The 19952-nt window shown below is 41.8% G+C and overlaps 1 protein-coding gene across 11 annotated transcripts in view; it reads right to left on the reverse strand.

Annotated features, from left to right (window-relative positions):
- SPATA6L (spermatogenesis associated 6 like) overlaps positions 1-19952 on the reverse strand; it is an 88072-nt gene that overhangs the window by 47527 nt on the left and 20593 nt on the right. For all 11 annotated transcript variants that reach the window (XR_009552049.1, XM_060199791.1, XM_060199790.1 and 8 more), the window contains 2 exons: positions 15506-15547; positions 6792-6916 (listed from right to left, as the gene is read on the reverse strand). Coding sequence is in view for 10 of the 11 variants with exons in the window: in XM_060199791.1 (XP_060055774.1) it covers positions 6792-6916; positions 15506-15547 (167 nt within the window). In the remaining variant the exon portion in view is untranslated. The remainder of the gene's footprint in view (positions 1-6791; positions 6917-15505; positions 15548-19952) is intronic.

Below are 19952 nucleotides of genomic sequence, written 5' to 3' on the forward strand. Positions count from 1 at the left end.
AAAAACACCTGCATAATATCATTCAGGTTTCTGCCCAAAAGGTTTCTGTTCACCCCTACACTGCTATTCCTCCAACAGAAATGGAGTCTTTTACAGACATTAACCCATTTAAATATGGCCATTAGATAAAAAGAAAGGGGAAGATGTTGGGAACTTGTGAGGATGTGGTTGAGCCTGTCAGGGCTTGACCTGAGGAGTGCATCTATCCTGTCAGTCTCTCTCTCTCTACCAAGAGGTTGAGCAAGAAGGGACAGGAGTAACCCCAAAGGTTTGCCCCATTCCTTTGATCTATCTTCTTTCTTTATTTTAAAGGGCAGACCCAGAAGTGGCAAGTCAGAAATGGAAATGGCTAGGAAAGGGGCGGGAAAGGCAAAAGGGGCTGGAAAGGTAGGAACTTCCTTAGTAACTGCTGTGAGGGTATTAACTGGTAGGATTAATAATACCCTGCATGCAGGGAGGGTCTTGAGAGTAGAAAGAAGATAGATCAAAGGAATAGAAAGGGTGGGGATCTTTCAGGCAAAACAACGATTATGTAGATAATGTCTGATAAGACGAGAGGATTTATGTCCCCTCAAGTCAAGCCCTGCCAAATTCAACCATAGCCTCACAATTTCCTGACATTCCCCCCTTTCTTTTTATCTAATGGCCATAGTATCAGGAATGCAGGGTGCTTTGTGAGGCAGGAAGTCTGATAAGATGGGGAAAACCTTTGAGGTTACTCCTGTCCTTCCTTGCTCAACCTCTCTGTAGAGAGAGAGATTGACAGGGCAGACACACTCCTCAGGTCAAGCTCTGCCAGGCTCTACCACATCCTCACAATTTCCCAACAGTGCTTAAGGGCCTAGGTTTAAGCAACCCTCACCGCCCACCCCTCCCCACCACCATCCCATTCCTAGCTGCAGAGGAGAACCTACACAAGCTTTAAACAATGATAAAGGTGTCTTTCTCTCTCCCTCACTATCTCCCCCTTCTTCCTCAACCTCTCTCTGTCTCTATCCTAAATAAGAAGGAGGCAGGGCTATGGAGCAGAAGCAGCTGTGTTTCTCTCCTCTCCCAGGTCAACTAGGAATGCCAAAGAAGACTACCTGGGACCACAGCAAGACAGGAATAGAATGACTTCAGGAACCCACCAAATCACCAGTGAGTGCAGACATGTGTGGCTTGTGGACAGAGAGAAGCCTAGGGAGAGATTTAGTGGCTGGTAACAGTCCAGCAGCTAACCAGTTGAGACACCACCTCCAGTCTGTTTCACCAAGAAAAAGATGGCTGAAGGAAGGAGAGGACTCCCCTAAGACTCACCAAATGCAACTGTTGAGTCTCCATTGCTACTGCCCTCAGAATCTGTAGTAGTGGTTAGGAGGCCCTCTGCTGACAGGGGACAGAGAACTACTAACAAGGAAACTCAGGAGAAGATCTATACCTCCATGGCCTAGTGGTGGGGCTGTGAGAGTCTCTATGCATAGCCACTGGATTATCTCTGCCCACCCTGCTTTATCTCTTGGTCAGGAGTCAGTTATTAAGCTAAGAAGCCTATTTATAGTTTTAAAGCCCTCAGGCTGCCATAGCCTACAGGGAAGAAAAAAGTACAAAAAAGCCTTTTAAGCCACTGAGCTCCAACTCAGGGATTAAAATAACATAGAAACAACTGTCAATTTCCACAACTGTGAACCCTTTAATTACCTTACATAGACACAAGTCAATCCAGGCAAGAGTGATCAGTAATTTGAAAAGTACTGAGAGAGGGACATCATAACATACTATATAAAATGGTTAAACCAACAAGAAGAAATATTGGAGAAATGAACCAGGACAAGAGTCCAGCTAAAAGCCCCCCAAAGGGTGAAGAACAAAATAATGAGGTCAACCTCCAAACACTAGTTAAGGAAATAATCACAGGAATGAGTAGAGTTTGAAAAAATTGTCTTCTAATTTTAACTTCTTCCAATTCTTCTATTTGATTTCTGGATTTTAACTTTGTCTAAACTTAGTGTTTGCATATAGGAATGCCACTGATTTATGAATGTTAATTTTGTAGCCTGACATCTTACTGCATTGCCTGATGATTTCCAAAAGCTTCTTGCTGTATTCCTTAGGTTTTTCTATGTATACTATCATGTCATCTGCATGCCTTTAATTCTTTGCTCCTACCTGATTGCTATGGCAAGAACTTCCAACACTATGTTGAATAGTAATGGTGTTAGTGGGCATCCCTGTCTAGTACCTGATCTGAGGGGAAATGCTTCCAGTTTTTCACCATTGAGTATGATGTTGGCTTTAGGTTTGCTATATATAGACTCTACTATCTTCAGGAATTATCCATCTATTCCCATTTTTTGTAGTGTTTTGATCATAAAGGGATGTTGTATTTTGTCAGAGGCTTTCTCTGCATCTGTTGATATGACCATGTGGTTTTGGTCTTGCTTTTATTGATGTGGTGGATCACGCTGATTGATTTACGTATATTAAAGCAACCTTGCATCCCTGGGATAAACCTCACTTGGTCATGATGAACAATCTTTTTAATATACTGCTTTATCCAGTTGGCTAGAATTTTGTTCGATATTTTAGTATCTATGTTCCAGTGTCTTCAATCTTCTGGAAGACTTTTAAAAGTAGAGGTCTTTGAAGGTTTTGTAGAATTCATTTGTAAAACCATCTGGCTCAGGATTTTGATAACTGTTTCAATTTCATTAGCTGTGATGGGCCCGTTCATGTTATTTAGTTCCTGTTTATTTAATTTTGGAAGTTCGTAGGTATCTAGTAAATCATTCATTTCTTCCAGGTTCTCTAGCTTGGTGGCATAGCATTGTTCTTAGAAGTCTCACATGGTATTTTGAATTTCTGTAGTGTCTTTTGTGATATCTCCTTTTTCATTGATGATCCTATTTATTTGGGTCTTCTCCCTTTTCTGTTTTGTGAGTGTGGCTAAAGGTTTGTCAATTTTTCTCACTCTTTTGAAGAACCAACATTTACTTTCGTTGATCTTTTGTATGGTTTTCTTAATTTCAATGTTATTGATTTCTGCCCTAACTTTAGTTATTTCTGTCCTTCTGGTTGCTTTAGGGTTCCTTTGTTCTTCTTCTTCTTCTAGGTCTTTAAGATGTGCAATCAGGCTGTTTATTTGTGCTTTTTTTGTTTCCTAACGTGTGCTTGTATGGCTATGAACTTCCCTCTCAGTACTGCCTTAGCTGTGTCCCAAATATTTTAATAGCTTGTGTCTTCATTTTCATTGAACTCTGAAACATTTTGATTTCTTCCTTTATTTCCTCTTTGATCCAGTAGTTGTTCAGTAGTGCACTGTTGAGTTTCCACATTTTGGGACTATTATTAATCTTTTGTTGATTGTTCAGTGTTAGTTTAATTGAGAAGATGCTTGGGATGATTTCAATGCTCTTGAATTTGCTGATGCTGTCTTTGTACTGCACCTACTTTAGATATCCCAAGTAGCTCTCATGGACCCAGATGATTTCCACTGTAGGGCTTCTAACTGACTCCTAGGCACAGACTCCAGCACACACATTCACTTGCTGACTCTATAAAAACTTTGTCAACTTTGGGTAATGACAATAGACTCCTGTTTCCTTCTAACACCTGCTGCCAGTCCCAGGAATTTCCTGTGAGCCCATTAAATTTTCTTTAATCCAGACCTCTTGAAAACAGTCAAACTCCCAGAGTTGTGTCCCACTCCAACACCTGATGGAACCCAGATACCTTCTCTGGTGATAGCTTCTCAATTAAATAAAAGGCCAGACACTAGATACAGTGTCACCTATCTTTCACAGCTCTTGGTGGCTCCTGTGACTTTAGGATCTACTATGAGTTTATAAACTCCTGTTCCTTAGAAGTATCTAAAATTCAAGTTCCAATCTAGGACTGACAACAAGCTAATTAAGGCCAACCCATGCTGTCAACATAATCTAGCAGCAAAGCACCCAAGAACTATACCAGAAAACCACTTTCTACACAAAACCACACAGTCTACACAGAATTGTTAGATAGATGGACTGGTGAAGAATTTTATCTGTTTAAATAGATAAAAAGTGCTTATTTCAACAGTGCACAGATACCACCATAAAACACTAAATAATTATGAAAACATGGCACTACCAAATGAAGTTAATAAAATCCCAATAATGACTGTAAAGAACTTTATAATGGTGAACTGACAAAAAAATTAAAAAGTAATTAAACATAATCCTGCTGAATAAATTAAAAACTACATACAGAAATAAGACTTAATGAAATTATTAAAGACAATGGACTAAAATAAGAAGTTAAAAAAACAAATGCAAGTCATTAAAGAGAACATAATTCAGTTTTGGGGAAAAAAAGTATTATTTCCAAAACAGAGACCCTAAATCTTCATCTGCAACATTCCAGCCTCTAGGTTCATGATTAGTCAACAATTTGTTTGCCTTTATATGTTAACTCTTTTTCAGCCACCAGGTTCCAGATGCTAACATGATGCCAACCTGACTTCCCTGGACAGGTGACCCCACCAATGTGTCCTGGAGCTCTGCTTCTTCAGAACCCCACCCCACTAGGGAAAGAGAGAGACAAGCTGGGAGTATGGATTGACCTGTCAACACCCATGTTCAGCAGGGAAGCAAATACAGAAGCCAAACCTTCCACCTTCTGTACCCCATAATCACCCTGGGTCCATACTCCCACAGGATTAAAGAATAGGAAAGCTATCAGGGGAGGGGATGGCATACGGAGCTCTGGTGGTGTGAATTGTACCCCTCTTATCCTACGGTCTTGTCAGTGTTTCCACTTTATAAATAATTTTTTAAAAAAATAAAAATAGATAAAAGTATTATGTGCAACTCTAAAAAAAGAAGTATTATTAGATTAAGAATAATCTAAGGGCTAACAAAATAGTTCATCTAAATCGTGCACTGTTTTACCATGTGTAGGACCCAGGTTCAAGCCCAGCTCCCACCCCATTCGGAGGCAGCTTGAGTGTTGTGGTGGTCTCTTTCACCCTCTCTGCTTCTGTCTGTATTTTTAAAAATCATCCAAAAGGATACAATATCATTTTTAGTTACAGAATTGAATTCCATTGAATCTTGTCCAAAGTGGAAAAATTAATGTTTACTTGTGTCTTATCACCTAGTATTCAACCTTATTGTTATTACAAACACACACTCACACACACACACACATACACACACTTCCTAAACAAGAAAACTACTCAGTTTTAGCTAATGTTGATACTGGGGTTTGACCTGGAGCCCTGGAAACTCAGGCATGGACATTTCTAGCATAACCAGTATACTGTCTCCCCAGAACTCTTTTCTCTTTTAGTATCCGATATTTTATTCTACTTGGAGTTAACACAATTGATTTTAAAGCACTGGATTTCCAGATATTTGTGGAGACAGTGATGCTAAACTTATCTCTGGCCTTGCGTTATAAGGAATCCTTTCAGTTTATGTTTTTTCACTGCAACTGCCAACAGTTTTCTTGATTTTGATTTGGCATGAGCCAGGCATTTGCTTCTGTCTTCTGTCTCTGGTATCACTTAGTGCAGGGTCTCAACCCAAAATTGTGCACAGCTTCTGACTAGGTCTCAGTTTTTATATCCAATACCTGGTTGACCTGGACTTTAAATGACAAATATGTATTTAAAAAAAAAACAACTTAGGGGTGGGAATAGCTAGCATATTGGTTATGCAAAGAAACTCATGCCAGGGGCTACAAAGTCCCAGGTTCAATCCCCCACACTACTATAAACCAGAGCTGACCAGTGCTCTGGTAAAAAAAAAAAAAAAAAAAAATGTAGTGGGCTGGGCAGTGGTGCACATGACTGAGTACACATATTATAGTGTGCAAGGACGCAGGTTCAAGTTCCCAGGGGGAAACCCTCATGAGCAGTGAAGCAGGGCTACAGGTATCTCACTCTGTTCCTCTCTCTCTTTCTCTGCCTCTCTCTCTCTCCCACCCTCCCTCCCTTCCTATCTTCTCTTTCCTCTCAATTTCACTGTCTCCATCAAAACAAAAAATAAATAAATAGTGGTCCGGGAGGTGACACAGTAGATAAAGCATCAGACTCTAAAGCATGAGGTCCTGAGTTCGATCCCTTGCAGCACATGTACCAGAGTGATGTCTGGCTCTTTCTCTCTCCTCCTACGTTTCTCATTAATAAATAAATAAATAAATAAATAAATAAATATTTTAAAAATTAATAAAATCTGAAAAAAAGAGTAACCTAAGAAAGTATTGTTGGATAATTTCATTAAGAAATGAAAAAATTGAAGCAGGTCTACAGGTGTCTCTCTTTCTCTCTCGCTGCCTTCCCCTCCTCTCTCCATTTCTCTCTGTCCTATCTAACAACAACAACAATAATAACTACAACAATAATAATTAAAAAAATGAAAAAAATGCAGCCTGGGAGGTGGCATGGTGGAAAAAGTGTTGAACTGGCAGGAGTAGGGTCCTGAGTTCAATCCCTGACATCATATATGCCAGAGTGATGCTTTTGTTCTCTCTAAAATAAATAAATATTTTTGAAAGAAGTATAATAAAGCAGCCTTATTCTACCTCCGTGACAGTGTGGCTGGCAATGACTAGGCCCCACCAGTACAATTCTCATGCCTGGGAACCAAGGTGGGCATAGTCAGTATCACATAGTATTTTGAGAGGGGCAGCTAGACAAGGCTGCCAGAGAGAACAGCAGTGTCCCTAACTGAGGAGACGGTCAGCTCAAATTCAGACTCCACCAGGAAGCGCCACTGGGACACCAGGTATCTTCGTCCCCACAGCAGCCCTCCTGGGCCCCAGGAACTTACTGGGAAGCCTGCAGCTGTCTTCATGAGCACCTCCCTGTACTTGCCGGGGTGTGGAGACGTCAGCCTGGGCTCCGGGAAAAGAAAATCCCGGGTGTTCTCTTCATAGTAGGCTAACTCTTCCCATGCTGCAAAGAGAGGAGAGAAGACAACAGTGCAACTACATCCCCAAGGTGAAGGAAATGAAAGCTGAGACCAGTGACAACAAGGAAGGACCCCGATCAAAATGGATGTTCTGATCATACCTTTGTCGTGCAAGAGGTGGGTGACTTCTACTATTTTGGGTGGCCTAAACCATTGCTCCAAAAGCAGACCCAAAAGTGTGCACACTGCCTGGTGAGCTATCTCCCCAACCCCCCTTAGCTCTGGTTTCTCTTTTCTTTTGCTTTGTACCTGCACAGCTCACTGTTTCCAGTGGTCCTTTTCCTTTCTTTTTGATAGAAGCTGAGAGAGAAAGGGAGTGAGAGGGAGGCCAGGTGGTGGTGCACATGGTTACCATGCACAAGGACCTGGGTTCAAAGCCCCTGTTTCCACTTGCAGGGTGGTTGCTTCACAAGCAGTAAAGCAGGTCTGCAGGTGTCTATGTTTCTATCTCCCCCTCCTCTCTCAATGTCTCTCTGTCCTATCCAATAAAAATGGAAAAAATGGCTGCCAAGGGCAGTGGATTTGTAGCACAGGCACTGAGAGCCAGTAATAACCCTTAAGGCAAAAATAAAATTAAATTAAAAAGGAGCAGTCTGGGAGGTAACACAATGAATAAAGCACTGGACTCTTTAAGCATGAAGTTCTGAGTTCAGTCCCCAGCAGCACATGTACCAGAGTGATGTCTGGTTTTTTCTCTCTCTTCTCCTATCTTTCTCATTAATAAAAAATAAACAATTTTTTTAATAAATAAAAATATAAAGGAAAAATGACTACTGGGAGCAGTGAATTCATAGAGCTGGCACCAAGCCCCAGTGATAACCCTGGAGGCCAAAAAAAAAGGGGGGGCTAGTGAGAAACAAAGGAGAGATACCTACAGCCCCATTCCACCACTGGTGATGCTTCTCCCTTGCAGGGGCTTGGACTGGAGGCTTGAACACAGGTCTTTCTTCATGGTGATGTGTGCACTCTACTAGGTGAACCACTATCTGCCCTGCTCAAGCCCCTGCTCCCCACCTGTAGAGGGTAAATTTCATGAGTGGTGGTCCAGAAAGCAGCGCAGTGGATAAAGCATTGGATTCTCAACCATGAGGTCCTGAGTTCAGCCCCCGGCTGCACATGTACCAGAGTGATGTCTGTTTCTTTCTCTCTCTCTCTCTCTCTCTCTCTCTGCCTGTCTTTCTCATGAATAAATTCTTGAAGAAAAAATTTTTCATGAGTGAAGCAGGGCTGCAGATGTTTCTCTGTCTCTCTCTCCCCATCAATTTCTGTCCTATCAGAAATAAATGGAAATGATATATATGAATACAGGTCGATAGACAGAGACAGACAGACAGACAGACAGACAGACAGATAGATATACATAATGAGAAAGGGAGAAAAGGAGAGACACCGAGTATCCCTCTGGTACATGTGATGTCAGAGATCAAACTCAGGACCACTTATCCACTACACCACTTCCCAGAAACAACAATAATTTTCATAACAATATAAGTTCAAAGGTCCATCATTTGTGGAATGCAACAGAATTGACAGCCTGCTTTCTGATATGAGGTCTCATTTGAGTCATTTCAGACTTCTCTGTTCCAGACTCTTGGAAACAGAGTTGGCAGTCAGTTGAGGTAAAGAACAAACACCTCATCACAGACCCCTGCAAGCGTCAACCCGGCTTTGACCTAGCACGTTATGATTGGGCCCTCCTCAATCACTATCGAACAGGCCATGGCCGGTGCGCCGCTATGTTCCATCGCTGGGGAGCCAGAGACGACCCAAACTGCCCCTGCGGCTACAGACAGACTATGACCCACATAGTCAACGACTGCCACCTCTCCAGATTCAAAGGAGGTCTCAAAACTTTACATCAGGCTCAACCTGACGCTGTTGACTGGCTACGGAAGAAGGGCAAACGCTAGAAGAAGAAGAAGGAAACTGAAGCTTTAATGGCTTACAGACACTTGCATGATGCCACAGGACTAGGAATGCTGCAGGGTCAACAGGGACTCTGAACTAGATGGCAGAGGCAGAAGTTCTTGCCTCGTGTATGTCTAATTAACATCACTACAGGGAGTCAGGCTGTAGCACAGTGGGTTAAGCGCACATGGTTTAAAGAGCAAGGACCAGTGTAAGGATCGCGATTCGAGCCCCTGGCTCCCCAACTGCAGGGGAGGTCGCTTCACAGGTGGTGAAGCAGGTCAGCAGGTGTCTGTCTTTCTCTCCACCTCTCTGTTTTCCCCTTCTCTCTCCCTTTCTCTCTGTCCTATCCAACAACAACAGCATCAAGAGCAACAACAATAACGACAACAAAGGTAAAAACAAGGGCAACAAAATAGGAAAAAATGGCCTCCAGGAGCAGTGGATTTGTAGTGGAGATACCAAGCCCCAGCAATAACCCTGAAGGCAAAAAAAAAGCATCATTACAGCTCTACAAAGTCAAGTTCTAATTCAGGAAGTGGTTCTTACTAAGATAGCATTTTTACAGAGGGTCAGAGACATAGCATAATGGTTATGCAAAACACTTTCATGCTTGAGCCTCCAGGGTTGCAGGTTCAATCCCTGGCATCACCACAAGCCAGAGCTGAGCAATGCCCTGGTTAACAAAATTTTTAAAAGGAGGTTGGGTGGTAGGGCAGAAGGTTAAGTGCCCATGGTGCAAAGTGCAAGGAATGGCATAAGGATCCTGGTTCAAGGCCCCGGCTCCACACCTGCAGGGGGGTCGCTTCATGGGCAGTGAAGCAGGTTTGCAGGTATCTATCTTTCTCTCTCCCTCTCTGTCTTCCCCTCCTCTCTCCGTTTCTCTCTGTCCTATCCAACAACAACAACAGCAATGACAACAGCAATAGTAACAACGACAACATCAAGGGTAACAACAAGGGCAACAAAATAGGGAAAATGGCAGTGGATTTGTAGTACAGGCATGGAGCCCCAGCAATAGCTCTAGAGTAAAAAAAAAAAAAATTAAAAAGAGGGATAGGGACTACAGCATAATGGTAACGTAAATGACCTTCCTGCCTGAAGCTTCAATATCCAGGTCCAACCCCTGCACCACCATAAACAAGAGCTGAGCAGTGCTCTGGTATCTCGCTGTATCTTCCCCTCTTTCATTAAAATAAAATAAGTATTTTAAAAAAAATTTTAAAGGAAGAATATGAGGGTAGGGGAGGTGTTGGGCCCCGGTAGATAAAATGATGGTTTTGCAAATGACTTTCATGCCTGGGACTCTGAACTCAGGAAAAAAAAAAAAAAAGATAGCATTTTATAGCTGGACTGAATTGACAGGACATCCTATTAAGAGAGGTTTTGTTGCAGAGGAAAGTCACCAAGCTCACTGCCAAATAGGGGCATTCTGCCCCCTTGTGTCCAAGAGCTTTTTCCTCATCTTTGTAAATTGAAGAACCAGGAGAATATTCTTTGTTTTTAAATTAAATCACCTGACAGCTTCATTCCTCTGCAGTAAACTATATGCCATCCAGAGGTACTTGTTTCATTAACATAATGGTCCTAATATGTCTTTTGTCTATAAGTGTGTTTAAAGGTGATGTTAAAAAGTATCAACCATTTTTCCATTTTTATTGGATAGGACAGAGAGAAATTGAGAGGAGGAGACAGAAAGGGGGAGAGAAAGACACCTACAGACCTGCTTCACTGCTTGTGAAGTGACCCCCTTGCAGATGGGGAACCAGGAGCTCGAACCAGGATCTTTGCATGGGTCCATGCAGTTTATACTATCTGCATTTAACCTGGCATTCCATGGCCCAGCCATCTCTCTCGCTCTCTATCTCCCTTTCCCCTCTCAATTTCTCTCTGTCCTATTAAAAAAAAATTGGTGCAAAAAAAACTTACATGTGACCTCACAGCACACACTATATGAGGTTTTAAACAAATTATTTCTCTCTTTTTTAAAAGATTTGTTTATGAGAAAGGAGAAAGGAAGGGAGAGAAAAGCAGAGCATCACAGTGAAACATGCAATACTGGGGATGAAGCACAGGACCTCATGTTTGAGAATCCAGTGCTTTATCCACTGTGTCACCTCCTGGGGTATTAGATTATTGTTGTTGTTTTTTAACTATTTAGTGTCAAGGATCAGCAGATTCAGAGGGGTCACTACCAATACTCTCTATCGAAGAACACCAACCTGACACTAGGAAGTAACACACAGTAGGTAGGGCTTCTATACAGCCACCCTCAATAAACATATGTTGCACAGATTAGTCGATCTGTTTGCCAGATATCTGAAGCTGAGAAAAAAATTTTTTTTTTTCAGTAATGCTATTTTTTTTCATTTAGGATAGGTACAAAAATAATTGAGAGGGGAATATTGGGACAAAGAAAGAAACCTATAGACCTATACCTCTTATAAAACATCTCCCCTGCAGGAGGGGAATAGGGACTCAAATCTGGGTCCCTGTGCACGGTAATGTGTGTGTTCAATCAGGTGCACCACCATGTGGCCCTGTCATTTTCGACGGGTTAGGTTGTTTTCACCGGGCTAGCTTCACGGGCAGGTAACAGACGACCAGGGACTCATGGCTGGGTTGTACGCAGTATCTCTTTATTCATGCAGGACGCAGCACAGTCTAAGCCGAGCTAAGCTAAACTAAAGGTAAAGTACTCTAAAACTCACAATGCTGTCTTTATATATACTTCCCAAGTAGGGTGGAAACAGGATGTGACATAGAGAGGGTGGAGAAAAAAGTGACTGGTGAAAATCAGGGTGTGACAAAGAAGGGATCAGGGTGTGACAAGGAGGGGGTGGAGCAGGCGAGAATCCTATCACTGAACCACAAATGCCCTGGAGGGAGGTGGAACTTGTTAACAGTGGTTATGTAAATAGAATAGTGTTAAGCAGGGGGGATTTAAACCAAATGAAACAGAAGGGGTCTCATGCATACCAATATGGCCCCTTCAGTAATACAAACTTAACTCCACTGAAATTACAATCCAAAACTGAAGATTTGTAGACAAGAGGAAAGCAAGCAAAACCAAGTCTTCATTTTCTGTCATATTAACTTCTGAGCTATACACAGTAAGCATGCTCCCAGCTTCAGTGGTCTCCAACCATCATAGTTTTGAATTATTCATTCTTATTTTTTTATTTCATTTATTTATTTGACAAGGAAGAGGGAGATAGAAAAGACAGAGTGGTCTGGGAGGTGGTGCAGTGGATAAAGCATTGGGTTCTCTACCTTAAGGTACTGAGTTCAATCCCTAGCAGCACATGTACCAGAGTGATGTCTGTTTCTTTCTCTCTCCCCTCCTATCTTTCTCATGAATAAATAAATAAATTCTTTTTAAAAGGGGGGGAGGGAGTTGGGCAGTAGCGCAAAGCACAAGGGTCAGCATAAGGATTCCAGTTCCAGCCCCGGCTCCCCGCTCCCCGCTCCCCATCTGCAGGGGAGTCGCTTAACAAGTGGTTCAGGTGTCTATCTTTCTCTCCCCCTCTGTCTTCCCCTCCTCTCTCCATTTCTCTCTGTCCTATCCAACAACGATGACATCAATAACAACAACAACAATAAAAAAACAACAAGGGCAACAAAATGAAATAAATATTTTTTTAAAATTTTAAAAAGGGAGAGAGAGAGAAGAGAGAGACACCTTCATTACTGCTTCACCATTCATGAAGCTTAACCCCACCCCCAAGCCCCACAGAGACGAGGGGCTTGAACCCAGGTCCTTGCAAATTGTAACATATACTCTCAACCAGATGCACCACCACCCAGGCCCTATTATCATTATTCTTGCAACCGTCTCATAGATGGAGTTCTGAATATATGAAAAATATATAGAGGGTGGCATACTCGGCAGACAGCACATGTAACCACATGCAAGGACCAAGATTCAAGCCTTTAGTCCCACCTACAAAGAGGAAGTTTTATGATCCAGAGGTGGAGTAGTGCTGCAGGTATCTCTGTTCTCAGGCTTTCACCCTCTAATGAAAAAGAAAGGAAAAGAAAAAGATTATCTCCAGGAGCACTGGAGTTGGTAGGAACCAAAGCCCTGCAATAACCCTGGTAAAAGGGAGGGTAAGGAATAAAGTCCCCAAACCTAGATATAGTCCAGGTCCCCTGAGATAGAGCATATGTTCACACATACCCATAAACCAGGGGAAAATATATATCTGAAAGCAGAAGTACACAAGAGTCCGCAGGGAGTATCCCCCAACACTTCATCTGCACTATTCCAGCCTTTAGGTCCATGATTATTCAACAATTTGTTTGGCTTTATATGTTAACTCTCTTTTCAGCCACCAGGTTCCGGATGCTAGCACGATGCCGACCAGACTTCCCTGGACAGACAACCCCACCAATGTGTGCTGGAGCTCTGCTTCCCCAGAGACCCACCCTACTAGGGAAAGAGAGAGGCAGACTGGGAGTATGGATAGACCAGTCAATGCCTATGTTCAGCGGGGAAGCAATTACAGAAGCCAGACCTTCCACCTTCTGCAACCCACAATGACCCTGGGTCCATACTCCCAGAGGGTTAGAGAATGGGAAAGCTATCAGGTGAGGGGATGGGATATGGAGATAGGGTTGTGGGAATTGTGTGGAGCTGTACCCCTCTTATCCTACGGTTTTATTAATGTCTCCTTTTTAAAATAAATTTTTTAAAAAAGAAACTATAAAAAAAAAGAGAAAAGACATGTAGCAGTCTAAGATATTCCAAATGTTCTATATAATGGTTTTTTGTTTGTTTTTACCAGAACACTGCTGAGCTCTGGTTTATGGTGGTGCTGGGGATTGAAACTAGGAGCTCACTGGGAGTTGGGCAGTAGCACAGCGGGTTAAGCGCAGGAGGAGCAAAGCACAAGGACAGGCATAAGGATCCCGGTTGGAGCCCCTGGCTCCCCACCTGCAGGGAGTTGCTTCACAGGCAGTGAAGCAGGTCTGCAAGTGTCTTTCTCTCCCCCTCTCTTTCCTTCCTCTTTCCATTTCTCTCTGTCCTATCCAACAATAACTACAACTATAAAACAAGAGCAACAAAAGGGAATAAATAAATATTTTTTAAAAAAACTGGGAGCTCAGAACCTTAGGCCTGAAAGTCATTTACATAACCAGTGTTACCTCCTTCTGCCTAAAATATATTCAGTGTTAAAGAACTTCTGACGGTGGAGTCATGGCAGAATAGTTCAAATAAACTACACTTGTCTACAACTACATGAAAAACAATGGTTCACATGAAAACTGTACCAATGCATGGCTGACACATGCACACATGCACGCACGCATGCATGCACATCCTTCTAGAAGTGGGTGACAGCAGGAGACAGAGCAGAGAGCAAGTGGCCACATCAGGATGAGTGAAACTTGCTGGCCACCACTACCCTCTAGTAGAGCAGACCCAGGAGAGATGGGGGTCACAGAGAATCAATCAAAATTAGCTAGGGACTGGGAAGAGAGAGTTAGGAAGCAGTGACTTCTAAGTAGTGCTGACTTTCTGACGTAATCAGAATAGTCTAGAATTAGTGGTGATAACTGCACAACGTTGAGAAGACACTAAAACAGCTCAACTATAGACTTGAAAATGGTGGATTTCACATTACATGAACTAAAACCTCAATTTTATGAATATGCTATTAGCTCACAGGTCATACAAAAACATTATAAACTGGGTTTGGCCTAGGGGTCTTCTTCTAGCACCTAACACACACTTGCACCACAAATGAGAACTCAGACAAAAGGGGATGGGGTAGTGGTGCACTCAGCTAAGCATACACACTACCTGCAAGGGTGAACACTTCAGAAGCAGTGAAGCAGGTCTGCAGGTATCTATCTTTCTCTCCCTCTCGATCTCCCCTCCCCTCTCAGGTTTTAAAACCTTAAAAAATAAAATAAAAAGGCTTTTGGCACAGCTTTATTTTGGCTATGCTTTATATTACAGATGCCTTTCCCCACCCCCAATAGTCAGCTAAATTTTGTCCACTTTCAAATGAGTAACTTAATGAGTTTGATGGCACTGAGGATAACTTTAAAACACTTTAACTTTTCACTTCCTATAACTTACCAAGTTATCATTAGATAGTAGCTTCAATTCCATCTCAGCTTCTTTACTTTTGTCTGTGTTCTTTCCTTCCTTCCTTCCTCCCTTCCTTCCTTTCTTTCTTCCTTTCTCCCTTTCTCTTTCTTTCTTTCTTTTATTGCCACCATGGTTATTGCTAGGGCTCAGTGCCTGCACTATGAATCCACTGCTCCTGGCAACCATTTTTTTTTCCTTTTTTGTTTTATTTGACAAGACAGAGAGAAATTGAAAGTGGAGAGGGAGATAGAGAGGAGAGACACCTGCAGCCCTGCTTCACTACTAATGAAGCTTCCACCCTGAAGATAGGGACTGGGGACTTGAACCCAGATCCTTGCTCAAAGTAACATGTACACTCAATCAGGTGAGCAACAGTCCAGCCCCACCAAAATCCTTTTCAAATTAACTGAGTAGGCAAGAAGGGTACACAATAAAAGAGTGCAGGACTCTCAACTATGAGGTCCCAAGCACCACAGGAGTCAGAGTGATGCTCTGATTGTTCTCTCATTAATTAATTAATCTTTTAAATCAAGTCAATTTTGAAATGTAATTACTAGCATATTACCTGGAGGTACCAGCTGTATTAATTCAAACCTGGTTAGGAAACCTAAAAAGGAAAAAAATAAAGAGTTTAATATTTTAGAAATTTTTCAGTAGTTATAAACTCAAAGCTGTCATGATATCCCATTTAGACTGTCAATGATAAGTGGTATACTGATGGCGACCAGGCATTTCTAGACCCAGGAAATTGAAGAATTGCAGTAAAAGTAATTGAATTGTAAAATAACATTGCATACTCTTAAAAGAGCTGCAAAAATACACACAGTGTTTTCTCTCTTAGAAATGTATTCATATAGGCAGGGAAGATAGACTAATAGTTAAAAAAAAAAAGAAAGAAAGAAAAGAAAAGAAAAGAAAAGAAAAGAAAAAGACTTTCATGTGGTCCAGGAGGTGGCGCAGTAGATAAAGCATTAAACTATCAAACATGAGGTCCTGAAATCAGTCCCCGGCAGCACGTGTACCAGAGTGATATCTGGTTGTCTCTCTTTCTCTCTCTCTCTCTCCTCCTATATTTCAAATAAATAAATAAAATTAAAAAAAAAAAGACTTTCAGGGGCTGGGTGGTGGCACACCTGGTTAAGCACACATGTTACAGTACGCAAGGACCCAGGTTCAAGCCCCCAGTCCCCACCTGCAGGGGGAAAGCTTCACAAGTGGTGAAGCAGGGTTGCAGCTATTTCTCTGTCTCCCTATCTCCTCCTTCCTCTCAATTTCTGGCTGTCTCTATCCAAAAAAATAAAATAAAGATTTAAAAAAAATTTTTAAATACTTTCATGCCTGAGTTTCTGAAGCACCACCATAAGCCAGAGCTGAATATCGCTTTAATTTTTTTTCTTTTTTTGCTCATAGTAGCCCAAGAGGTGGTACAGTGGTAAAGCTCTAGACTTACAAGCTTTCCCTGGTATCAAGTTGGATACTTAATACCACAAATCTTATCTATTTTATTTTTAGATAGATACAGAGAGACAGAAAGGCAGCAAGAGTGAAAGAGACCACAGCACTGATGCTTCCCTCAGTATGGGGGCAGGGCTTGAACCTAAGTGGTACCCATGGCAAAGCAGCACACTATGCATGTGATCTATTTTGCTAGCCCTAAAATAAACCATATTTAAAAAGTACTTGCCACCTGAAAGATGGTGCAATGGCCAGAGCACTGGGCTTAAACGCATAAGGCCCTACAGCCCAGGAGGCACAAATGAAGCACAAGATTCTTAAGCCTGAGGTCGAGCCCCAGGCTTACGAATACGAGCCCCAGCAGCACGTGCCAGCTTGGATTCTCTCTCTACCCCCTCTCATGCTAATGAATAAATAAATTTTAAGTGCGTATAAATCACTGAAGTAATCATGTACCTTTCACTTTAAAAGTCCAAAATATCATTGTCAGTCACTAACCCATAAAAGTTTATTTTGGGGGAGTCCGGCTGTAGCAAGGACCAGCATAAGGATCCCGTTCCAGCCCCTGGTTCCCCACGTACAAGAGAGTCCGTTCACAGGCGGTGAAGCAGGTCTGCAGGCGTCTATTTTTCTCTCCCCCTCTCTGTCTTCCCCTCCTCTCCATTTCTCTCTGTCTTATCGAAGAACGAAAACATCAATAACAACAATAATAAGTATAACAACAATAAAAAGACAAGGGCAACAAAAGGGAAAATAAATAAAATAAAATAAATAAATAAAAGTTTATTTGGGGGAGTTGGGTGGTAGTGCAGCGGGTTAAGCGCAGGTGGCACAAACTGCAAGGACCCGCGTAAGGAACCCGGTTTGAGGGCCCCCCCATGACATCAACAACAATATTAACTACAAGAATAAAACAACAAGGGTGGGGCCAGGAGGTGGCGCACCTGGTTAAGCGCACACATTACAGTGCGTAAAGACCCCGGCTCAAGCCCCTGGTCCCCACCTGCAGGCAGGGAGGCTTCAGGAGTGGTGAAGCAGGTCTGCAGGTGTCTCTCTGTCTCTCTCCCTCTCTATCTCCTCTCCCCCTCTCAACTTCTGGCTGTCTCTATCCAATAATAAATCAATAAAATACATATTTTTTAAAAAAGGCAACAAGAGGGAATAAATAAAAAATAAAAATAAAAGTTCATTCTGCTTAAAATAGTAAGTTATATGGCTCTAGAAATTACACATAAAATATTACAAAATTACACATAAAAAATTACAGCATTAAATATTGACGTATTTCCAAGTCCAAATATATTTATAAATAATAAGCCCCTGGGGTTGGGTGGTGGCACAACTGGTTGAGTGCACCTGTTGCAATGCACAAGAGCCCAGGTTTGAGCCCCCAGACCCCACCTGCAGGGGGGAAAGCTTTGCAAGTGGTAAAGCAGTGTTGCAGATGTCTCTCTCCCTTTCTATCACCCACTTCCCTCTCTGATTTCTGTGTGTCTATATCAAATGAATCAATAAATATAATTAAAAATTATAATGAGTCCCTGTACAATATCTATAAAGACAAGATTCAAATTTAAATCTTAAAAATACTTTAAAGCAGAAATAGTAAAACCAAAAAAAAGCCAATAAAGATAATCCCCACGAAATATACAAAGCAGTAATATTTTAAATAACCAATAAATGTATACAATATACTTTAGATTTTCTAACAAAGTAGATCTTAAATATAGTTCTTTTTTATTTTTATTTTTTATTTTTTGGCCTCCAGGGTTATCACTGGGGCTCCATGCCAGCACTACGAATCCACTGCTCCTGGAGGCTATTTTTCCCATTTTGTTATCCTTGTTGTTGCCCTTGTTGTAGTTGTAGTTGTTATTGTTATAGCTGTTGTTGTTGTTGGATAGGACAAAGAGAAATTGATAGAGAGGATGGGAAGACAGAGAGGAGAGAAAGATAGACACCTGCGGACCTGTTTCACCACTTGTGAAGTGACCTCCCTGAAGGTGGGGAGCCAGGTGCTCAAACCAGGAAGTGCCATGTGCACTTAACCTGCTGCGCTATCACCCAGCCCCCTTAAATATAGTTTTTACTATGCAAAAGTAACAGCAGCCCAAGAGGTGGCACAATGGGTAAAGTTCTGAGCTCTCAGGCACGAGGTCCCAGTTTGATCCCCGGAATCACATGTGCCAGATTTATGTCCTGGTTCTCTCTTCTCCCCCCACCCCTGAATCTCATTAGTGAATAAATAAATGTGTTGTTGTTGTTGTTATTGTTTTAATAGTAATTGGGGCCAGGTGGTGGTGTACCTGGTTGAGCAAACACATTACAGTGTGCAAGGACCCAGGTTCAAGACTCCAGTCCCCACCTTCATGGGGAAGCTTCATTAACAGTGAAGCAGTTCTGGAAGGTCTCTCTCTCTCTGTCTCTCCTCCCCCTTCCCTCTCAATTTCTGTCTCTATCTAAAACATTTTTTTTATTTTTAAATAAAGTAAAAACAATTTATTTAAGAAAAAGTAGTAACTAACATGAAGGAGGCAAAGGCATGTGGGTGATTTCACAAGACTTCACCAGGTCAAATCAACACACTGTACACCTTAAACTTGCACAATATTCATAAGTCAATTATAGCTCAGTGAAACTGGACAAAATAGACAATAAAAGAAAGTTAAGGGGCTGGGGATACAATATAATGGCTCTGCAAAAAACTGTCATGCCTGAGGCTCTGCAGTCATAGGCAAACCCCCACACCACCATGAGGCAAAGTTGAGCAGTGCTCTGGTCTCTCTCTCTATCTTTTCTCCCTCCTCAAAATAGATACATAAAGAAAAACCAGGGGGTGAGAGAAGATAGCATAATGGTTATGCAAACAGACACTCATGCCTGAGGCTCCGAAGTCCCAGGTATAATTCCCCTCACCACCATAAACCAGAGCTAAGTAGTGCTCTGGTAAAAAGAAAAAGAAAGAAAGAAAGAAAGAAAGAAAGAAAGAAAGAAAGAAAGAAAGAAAGAAAGAAAGAAAGGAAGGAGAAGAGAAGAGGAGAGAGAAGGCAGGATCATAAAAAAAAATGAACAAAAATATTTATAGATATCTACATAGATAGTTATAGAAATAATAGTCAACTGATATCTGTGACCTTGGGAGTACTACCGCAGTTTCCAATAAAAGGAATGGGAGCACAGAACTCTGGTGGTGGGAACGGTGTAGAATTATACTTGTCATAATTTTGTAAATCAAAAATAAAAATTAAATAGTTGCACATGAAAAAATAAATATTTTAACTTTAAAAAAGTTCTCCCTTTCAATGCAACGATTGCCACCTCAACATGCTTCACCTCAGACTGTGTCCAGAGACTTCACGAGTGGAATGACAACCCTCCAGCTTCATTACTCGGGTGAGACCTTTCCTTTTATAGTATACTCTAATTTCATCTCAGGTGGTTCACTTTCTAACAAAGTCCCATAACCTAGATATACACCAGTTTCTGTGAGAGAGAGCTTATGTTCACACGTATCCGTAAACTACTGCAAAATCTATACCTGAAAGCAGAAGTACACT

The sequence above is a fragment of the Erinaceus europaeus genome, chromosome 10 (genome assembly GCF_950295315.1).
Source record: "Erinaceus europaeus chromosome 10, mEriEur2.1, whole genome shotgun sequence".
In the NCBI taxonomy this organism is placed as follows: Eukaryota; Metazoa; Chordata; class Mammalia; order Eulipotyphla; family Erinaceidae; genus Erinaceus; species Erinaceus europaeus.